The 9,817-nt window shown below is 37.6% G+C and overlaps 1 protein-coding gene across 3 annotated transcripts in view; it reads left to right on the plus strand.

The window, feature by feature from the left end:
• The window catches only part of ELAPOR2 (endosome-lysosome associated apoptosis and autophagy regulator family member 2), a 179,619-nt gene extending 171,290 nt beyond the window's left edge, over nucleotides 1–8,329 (plus strand). For all 3 annotated transcript variants that reach the window (XM_009243064.4, XM_002818284.6, XM_009243065.4), the window contains one exon: nucleotides 6,908–8,329. In XM_009243064.4, the coding sequence (XP_009241339.2) occupies nucleotides 6,908–6,967 (60 nt within the window). In that variant the 3' untranslated portion in view covers nucleotides 6,968–8,329. The remainder of the gene's footprint in view (nucleotides 1–6,907) is intronic.
• The last annotated feature ends 1,488 nt before the right edge of the window (nucleotides 8,330–9,817 follow it).

The raw sequence follows: 9,817 nt of genomic DNA on the forward strand, positions 1-9,817 counted from the left end.
TAGCCCAAAGAGGTGGTCAAAGGTATTTTGTAATCAATTTTCCCGGGAAGAACTGGTCAACTTTTGGCATGAGTCCCAAGTCTGGCATCTATGGTAACCTCTGCATAAGAAAAATAGAATCATTTCCCTTGTGCCCAGCCTATGATGGCAGATGCTTTGCCATGTTGGGTGAGATGATGGACCCATGCACCATTTGTGACAGTCTGTCTTGGGTAGTCTCTATCAGGAGCTTGATTCAATTTCATCTTTTCTTAAGAAGGATCCTTACTTGGGCATCTACATGAGTGACACATATTTTAATCCAAAACTAAGATCTATTTTAGTGGTATCCAAAAAGGGTAACCTTGAAATGCCAGTCTTTAGTTTTTCAAATGGCAGAGAAAACAGCTAGCCATTAGCAATAGCACGAATCAGTAAGTCAGAAAAATATAATGAAGTTTATCAAGGGAGGTAATGTGTAGGTCTTGATAATGCCTTTGAGTTCTGTCCACTGAGCTGAGCAATCTTGTTGGTTTTCAGTTATTCATAGATGATTGAATATCTGTAGCAGCCAGTGGATACCATTGGGCTTCAGCTCAACCAAATCATCAGTGAACCCGGTCCAACATGTAGTAGAACCTCGATAAATCGAGGGTCCTATTGAGTCAGTGGTTTTGTTTTGAGCAGTGGAGTAGGGGATAAAATTTCACCCAAAGGGTATGGTGCCACATTTTCATGTGAGGCCTACATGCCACTGGGGCAAGACCAACAGCATTCTTGAATATATGCCATTCGTATTTGACAAGTGAGGCTTATTCGGCCTTTTCCACCTTGTTGAGCGACCATAAATGGGACTATCAAGCTGTAGAGTCACAAGATCTGCATGGGAATGAAATTTAGTTTTGACTAGTTCAGTGACCAACTAATGGCTATAGCTGGTAGCCATATCAAGAGATAATGAGTCTAAAACCTCAAAGGGTACCTCTGTCTCCTTTTGCCAGAGTCTCCAACTGGCAAAATCATTAGTTATAGAGAATTGTATCACAAAGTTGTCATTATGATTGTGAGGCCATAAAGGTAAAGAGTGTGCCCCAGCTTTCTGGACAGCTTTTAACATAGCCTGTTCGTTTGGGTCCAATTCAAAGGATACTATTTTGTAGGCTAGCTGATATAAAAGAACAAGTAGAATACTCAAATGAGGCCCAACACTGTCCCAATAGCAGAGTCAAGTGAAGTGCTGGGCTGTTTTTCCTTAACCGTTGGGTAGATTTAGCATTGTAAATCTGCTTACATAGTTCCAATGAACTTTACTTAGGTAGCAGGTCCCTGAATGTTTTGGGGGTTTATCAACCACCTCTGCTAGTAGAAGTGTGATAACTCAAGCAGGGCTGTTGATATGGAGACTTCTGACTTGCCACCAAAAGGACCTAATTTATATAGTGACTGTTTTGGGCATCAGAAGGTAAAGGAACTTGTGTGAAACCCTGACTCACCATTTGTTGCAAATGGCAGAGTTGGGAACTCCTGGGGTATCCTACTGCCTACTGGCACTTCTCTACACGTGGCTGTTCTTGGTCAAGGGATCTCCTTTAGCATGTATGAGATGGGGAAGTACAAGCATATAACATCAAGTTCTACTGTATATTCAGATGTAGAAGCAACAACAACACTATCTTGAATGGACACATAGAACCCCTCCAAAGGTCACATTATTTTCCCTTTTCTACTCTAAACCTTGCTCAAACCTCATTATTTGTATGCTCCTCTTTTCCCACAGGAGAGTAGGTATGATGGTGACTTGAGTTCCTGCAACCAACAGAGTGGTAAATGTTTAAGAAACCCTCTCCAAGTTTTCCTAGCAGATTCAGATGGGTGTATGTCGTCCAGCCCCTCTTGGTAACAGGAAAACTTTAGTCTCTTTTCTAATTATCTTTTTTCTTGAAGCAGCTGAAGTTGGGATAGTTTGGGAGGGAGGCATTAAGACTGAAGAGAAAGAGAATCTTTGACAATAGACAAGATGTTTGCATTCACTTTTATTTTTGACCAACATATTGGCTGCTAATGATCCAACCAACTTCCAATGTTTTTGGTCTACCCAAAGGCCTATGTTGAACAGCAAGGTTCTGTTTACTGACATCATTTATTTGAGCTTTGGGGACCCCTTAACTTAGAGGCCACTTTCATATTGCTTTTTCTCTGAGGCTGCAGGTTTTATGTCCTTTTGTTGATTTGTACTTGACTTGCATATTGGAGACATGTTTAAAGAATCTATCTTAATCCAGAGTATTTCTTGCTATTGTTAATAATGTTTAATGTAATTCCTGGTTTTAACATAAAAGTAGGGGAAATTTCCAGGTAGACCTGACCATACTAATTTATTTAGAGTCCTTTGGGTCAGTTTCTCATTCTCTAGTGAACTTCTTCCGCGTTGTAAACCCAATCTGCGACAATAAGAGTCCAAATATGAGTCAATGCTTCACTAAGTTTTCCTATGGGAATTAGTCTCAGGGAAAGCTCTCTGTATTGTAGTCAGGACCCACTTCAAAATCTCTGAGACTTTTTTACTGTCATCTATGAATATACCTAAAATTGGCATGATAGATTGCAAGAGGTGTTGAGCCCAAAAATGGCCCACCTGCTTGTCATTCTGAATTGCTTACTGAACAGTCATTGAGTCCTGCCAAATGATCTCTAAAGTGAGTCAGTCAAAATCTTCATAATCTCTCAGGTTTCTTCCCATAAATGATTTCCATTTTTCCCTTTTAGTACTCCTTGTAGATTATGCATGTCTCTGTAATTTTTATCTAAAGAGGGTGAAACCTCCTTTGCCTACCAGGATGAATTTTAGTTGTACGGTCATACAGGATTGGTTCCAGGGCCCCTGAGCATACCAAAATTCAAGCATACTTAAATCCTGCAGTCAGCTCTGCAGAGCCTGCCTATGTGACAAGTCAGCTCGCTATTTACGTGGCTTTCACCTCCCACAAATACTGTATTTTCAATCCACGTTCAGTTTTGTAAAATCTGCCTATAAGTAGGCCTGTGCATTTCAAACTTGTGGTGTTCAAAGGTCAACTGTAGTTCTTACCATGGGGCATACCTAAGACTGATTGCCTGGTGAATGAGGAAGTCTTTCGGGCTAGAGGATAATTAAAGCATCCAGGGCACTGTTGAGGTAGCTGAACTGTGAAATCTTTAACCCATTGCCCAGTCAGTACTCAACCAGCAGTCACCTCCCCAATTAGAGTATAAAAAAGTTTTCTTCCCTGAGAAGACTCAGGGTAGTGAATTTTGTTTTGAATAGCAATTTTAGTTAGCATAATGATTTTTTACTTTAAAAATGAAATTTTGAAATAGTACAGAAAAGTTGAAAGAATCATACAGTGGTATAGTCATATACCCACCATCCAAATTTTATTATATTTGTATTATTACATATCTGTCCCTCCATCCTTTCATCAACCCATATTCTTTTCTGTTGTTTGGTTTCAAAGTAAATCGCAGACTTCAATACACTTCACCCCAAAACACTTCAGGGAACATATCATTGATGATAATTCAATACTTTAAGTTTATTTTAAGTGAAAGGCACACATTACAAATATACAACTTAATGAATTTTGAGAAATGAATATACATCTATAACCCCCAATTCCTATCAAGATATAGAACACTAGTTCACCCCTGAGAGTAACATGTATTTTTGCATGTAGTCAATCCCACATCTCCCAAAGGAAACTACTATAATGATCTTTTTAAACCATAGGTTAGTGTTATTTGTCATAGAACTTCATATAAGTGTAATCACACAGTATCTGTAGTATTTTGTGTACATTTTATTTTACTCAGAAAGATGTTTTTGAGATTCATTTGCCTCATGTTAACAGAAGTAGATTCCTTTGTATTCCAGAGTAGTATTCTATTGTGTAGATATACCAAAATTTGTTTATCCAGTCTGTTGATTGATACCTGTGCTATTTCCGGTGTTTGACAATGAATAAAGCTGCTATAAATATCATTGCACATATCTTATTGTGTGTCTATTTTTAAGAAGTTTGTTATACATGATTTCAGAGAGCAAAAAATGTTTATGTTCATTAACTATTATGTCATATAGGGTTTGCTTTATCTTAGATATGCTCATTCATGTTCTAAAGGCCATACCTTATTTGATATTTCTCTAGCACTGCACTACAATTCTCGGGTTTATGTATAGATTTATTTTTCTTGACTTTTCTCAGCAATTAAAACTAAATCAATTTTTATGTGTTTCTTTTATTTATTTCACTATTATTTATGGGACATTGTAAGACACTTTGCCAAGTTTGGGTGTTATGTCAAATTAGACACAATTTATCAACTCAGACACCAACTAGAATATTAGGGGAGGACACATATCTCTCTCTCTCACACACACACACACACCCCCTTTTCAAATGATCATCCAGTATGTCAAGAACAAGAGTAGCGTCTCTTGCAGCACTGGGGAGAAGGGAGTGCAGTAGGGTAGATAGTGACAAGGTGAGGAAAACCTTCTGGGGGAAGTTGGCTTTGGAGTAGATTCTTGGGTTTAGAGCTGAAAAAGATCATCCTGTTTGGAACTCTTGTCTAATACATGAGTAAACTGAGACCTTGTGAGGTTCACTTATTTGTCCAAAGGGGTTAGATAGGAATTAGAAGCCCTGTCTCCCAAGTTCCAATCCAGTGTTTTTCCTTCTCCAATGTGGTATTTCAACAGATTTTTATAACCATTGATTGACAACCTACCAAGTGGTAGGACTTGGGTCATATCTTAGGAATTAAACAATGAATGAGATATAGAGTTCCTGCCATTAGGAAGTCCCAGTCAGTTAGTGGCACTACCTACCTAATTATATACACATGCGTATGTGTATATATCCCACCATTTCAGCAATAGCACAATCCCATGCGAATGCAGAGGACATGGCTATTAAAGCCCTATTATCTCAACATGATTTTATAAAGGATTTTCAGTGTTTTACTTTAAATATTACCTTGAAGATAACCAACAGGTCTCTGCCTTCCCTCCCCACAACACCATGTTGAATCAAATTTTCTCAAGCAAAGGCTGCAGGAATCTCGTGTTTTCTTTTGAGTTTATGGCTGATACCCTAGAGCTCTTTCCTTTAATATTCTATGAGCTCCTGGAGGGAAGACATCTCGCTGTACTAATTTTTGTATGCCTAAAGTCTAGTCATGGTCCTGCAACAGAGATGGTGCTTAACAAATATTTCAACTGCTAATGGTTATTCTAAAGAATTGTTAAGGCTGTTAAACATGAGACCTCAGGCCAGTTCTCACAGAGCCAGTCAGCAGGAGCACTGAGGAGATCTACAGTCTGCTCTTCCAGAGGCTTGTCAGCTCAGCAGAGGCAGGGAAAAAGTGATATGTTGGTGCATATGCTATGATGTTTTTCTATAACCCTGTCCCTGTAGTCCTAAAGCTCTTGGATTTATCCACCCCAATGAAAGCAAACACAAAAGCAAACTTACCCTTCCTGACAGCTACTCAATGTCGACTTCCTATTATCTTCTCATGTCACTATTCTACTTTAGACATACATCTATTTGCATGTGAGACTGATTGGCCTCCTATTTCATTTATTTTAAAAAATAATCATAGTTCTCTTTATTTTTATTCTCTTTATTAGCATAGTCTCCCTATCCCATTCCAGCAGCCTTCAGAAAGCTTTCTCTAACAATTAAAATGTTGGAAGAAGCCTGGGAAACATGGCAAAATGTTGTGTCTACAAAGAAATATAAAAATTAGGTGGTTGGGCACAGTGGCTCGTGCCTGTAATCCCAGCACTTTGGGAGGCTGAGGTGGGTGGATCACGAGGACAGGAGTTTGAGACCAGCCTGGCCCCAACATAGTGAAACCCCGTCTCTATTAAAAATACAAAAACGTATCTGGGTGTGGTGGCAGGTGCCTATAATCCCAGCTACTCAGGAGGGTGAGGCAGGATAATTGGTTGAACCCGGGAGGCAGAGGTTGCAGTGAGCCAAGATTGCACCATTGTACTCCAGCCTGGGCAACAAGAGCGAAATTCTGACTCAAAAAAAAAGAAAAACCAAAACAAAACAAAGGCATGCTTGCTCGCATCTGTGGTTCTAGCTACTCAGGAGGCTGAGGTGGGAGGATCCCTTAAGCCTGGGAGACAGAGGTGGCAGTGAGCTGAGATTGCACCACTGTACTCCAGCTTAGGTGACAGAGAGAGACCCTGTCTCAAAAATACAATAAAAGTTGGAAGAAATCCCATCTCCTCTTTCTCCTTTCCTCATTAAAGAAAACTAATTTATTTTAATAGTCTACATTTTGAATGTTTTATATAATGCCAGCAATGATACATTTGAGTGAAAATTTTGACCTATTATCAAAGATGACTTGTTTAATATCTTTAATAGGCATATACCTAAAAGATTTTCCTAAAACATATTAGTGAACTCAACTGATCTAATGTCTTATTGGCATTCTCCTTCTTTATTTCTGCTGTCCTTTTTTTATTATTCAGCCTATATTATCTTGAAAATATTTAGTCAGCTCTGTTTTGCCCACAATTAGCATGGCTAGGTCATTGATTTCAGCACTCAGGTCAGGTACGCCCTCAGGAAGGGTCTCAGTGGTTTCTTTGCAGGGATCACAGCTACGTCTTTTGGTGTCTATTGCAATCATGGGTTTGCTTCTATTTTGAATTTGTCTGTCTTATCTCTTGGACATCAAAAGTGCCCTTCAGGGTAGGCATGCTACTTGTTTTATATCTGCCACCCAATTTTAACTAAAATCCTAATCACAAGTGGCAACTAGATAGATTAAAATGATTTCCGGAACTTTCCTTCAGGACATGTAAGATCCTAAAATTTTACGAGAATTTCAGTGAGTTGATTTTGTCTTTAATATTTTTTCTTAGGAAAAAGAAGACCATTTTGAATCTGTTCAACTGAAAACCTCAAGATCCCCAAATATATGAAGAGACAGTGCTGTAGCCTTGAGACTAATGAACAAAGAAACCTGCTCTAGTTTTACAGGACCATATTTTAGGGTCTGTCCTCATACCTGTCACATTGGTGATCTCACAGAGGAGGGCCATGCCGCTGAAAAGGGAAGGAGATTGAAACATTTGATTGCCTTATCACATGGTCAAGTACCTTGCCAAATAAAGGAAAGCAAATGATTTGGGTCTCAACTGAAGATGAAGCTCAACTCAGGAAGAGATTTATCTGTATATACACATAACTGAAAGCCAAGTTTAAGCCCACCAATGCACTGCTGATGCATGCCATATAATTAATGGGTAACTTTTATTCTTTATAATGTCTATATAACAAGTGTGATTTGGAGGGCACATGTGAGCATATGCATTATGATCCAATTTATGTTTTTTCTTTGTTTATATTTTGGGGAAAATTAAAATTTTTTTAAGGTATATTTTTCCCATTATTTATTTTCCTGACCTTAAAACAGCTTTTCTACTAAAAGATGGTGAGCAATGAAGACAATAAATTTTTCATTTTTCCATAGGGTATCTTCTCTTGATTTAAATTTCAGGAAGAGTTAGCATGTGCTTGGGTTATCTAGATTTATAATTGCCTTTGAAATTCCATCCTTGTTGGAACTGGTAAGAAGGGCTTGACTGAAAGTTTGAAGGAATCTAAAAAACAAAAAAGTAAGAAAGGTAACGAGAAGCCCTAATTCTCCATTAATGCAAACTAGCTGCTAGTATCGTAGAAGTCAAATGACTTAAAACAGTTTATGTAGTGCTCGAAGTATAATTAAAGTAAATAGGAAAGCTTGTCAATCAAATCACTGGCAAAATCATGAAGAAGAAAGTGAGATGGTTTGTCTATAAGTACAGATGACTGTATGAAATACTGGGGTAATTTCATGGTCTCCAGAAAATGTCAGTGGGACTTTTGCTCTTTGTCAAGCACCAGAGGTTATATGGTTATTTTTCTGCTGCAAGACTTTGAGGATGATGACTTTCTTAGAAACTTTTAAAAAAATAATCCAATAAGGCAGGAATTCAGTTTTGAAAAATTACATATAATTGTATTCATAATAAGAATGTGGTTATTTCATAAGCAGTTATGAAAGAATTATTGTTTTTATTCAAAAGTGATCCAGATAATTGTGATATTTGCTATGGTGGGCTACTGGTATTAGCACGACTTGGATGTTATTTGTTGAAGGAAGTATGAATGAAGTTGGATTTGACCAATTTTGTGTAAACCTTAATTGATTTAAAACTGGGAAAGAGGGGGGTTTCCTGGCCATTGCTGATCTAAGGTGCTCTTATTTGTTTCCAATAAACAGTCATTTTTATAGACCTTAATGCAGATTTTAAAAAATAGTTGTGATTGGCTGAGAGAGGCAGGGCATATATGTAGGGAAATGATTTGCCCCAAGCAGTCCAATGAAGTATGACTTGTAACTTTTGTGTCTGAAGGTGGTGTCTTTATTTTTGTGGAAAATGGGAGAAAAATGAATAATTGTGTTTATTTGGCTGATTGGTAATACACTAGACCATTCTGTTATTATTGAATGAATGTTTTGTGTATATCTCTGCTGTTGCACATATGAGTATAGGTGAGGTTGTCATTGTTTGCTGTGGGATTCAGGGAGGGTGTCACTTTGCATAAACCTTTTTTTGCATTTAAGTTCTTGAATGTTCTTATAAAGAAGACATTATGTTGGCATTCTTCATTTTTATCCTGCCAACAGAGTGCTTATGAGCATTTCCGCATTTTGATCAAAATTTAAACAGAAGAGTGAAAATACATTTGAAATGAACTCTTTCAGAGGAACCCTGGCAAAGCTGTATAGACTGGACAGAGTGAGAAAACTTCCACAGCCACCTGTCACCTTTCTCCTCATCTTCCACTGTGTTCAATATGTATGTTCCAAGCCATAGAGATAATTGGGATTTGCTCCCAGGTAGCTTCTTTCTTCTCCTGTCACTGGACTAAAATCTCTGACATGTCAAAAATGCCTTAAATTTTAATGAACTCTCTGAAAATGTAGTTGATATTGGAGAATTTATTTTATTTCTAATTTTAGATATTAAATATATTTTGGCAGCACAGTCTTATCTTTGGGAAGGAGCTGATTTTTTCCTTTGGATTCCAGTGGTTTGTCATTTTATTTCAAGCACTGCAGAAGTATGACAGAAAGAATATTATGGGGAAAATATTTAGACCAATCCTGGCTATAAAATTCCCTTTAGTTTTATGCATGGCCTTTGCAAAGCTCAGTGAAATGTTGAAAGGAATAAACAAATTAATCACGTTTCTGTGACTTTTAATTGACACTTGTTCCTTTTCCCCCCTAAGTGGTAGAAGAAGTTATTTGTTATTTTTCTAAAAGGCACAATTTTGAAGCCTTAACTACTTCATTAAGTCAACTGTTGCCTATAACATCTCTTAGCACTCGTCAAAACGTATTTAAATCAATTTTCCAATGGATGAGAACATGTCTTCTGTGGATAGATTATATTATGTCATTTAACAACATTGAACATTCTGATATGTGTTCACGAATTAAAAAACCTGAATTTCATTATTGTTGACTTTTCCCCTCTTTAATTACTAGTAATCACATCCTTTCTAGGATGAAAAATATTTCATAGTATTTTTGTGTAGATGTCTGTCCTTATTTTCTTCCCAGAGAAAAAAGGTCGTTTAAATTGATTATGTGGAAGAATTACTTGGGTCCAGTCTTTAGCATCTGGGGTCTCCAGGTCCCCAGGTGGGTCATGATTGTCTGCTTCTTCAAGACCCATCTTGCCAACTCTCATTTGATGTCTGTCAATAGAACTACTTCC

Source organism: Pongo abelii, chromosome 6 (genome assembly GCF_028885655.2).
Source record: "Pongo abelii isolate AG06213 chromosome 6, NHGRI_mPonAbe1-v2.0_pri, whole genome shotgun sequence".
Lineage (NCBI taxonomy): Eukaryota > Metazoa > Chordata > Mammalia > Primates > Hominidae > Pongo > Pongo abelii.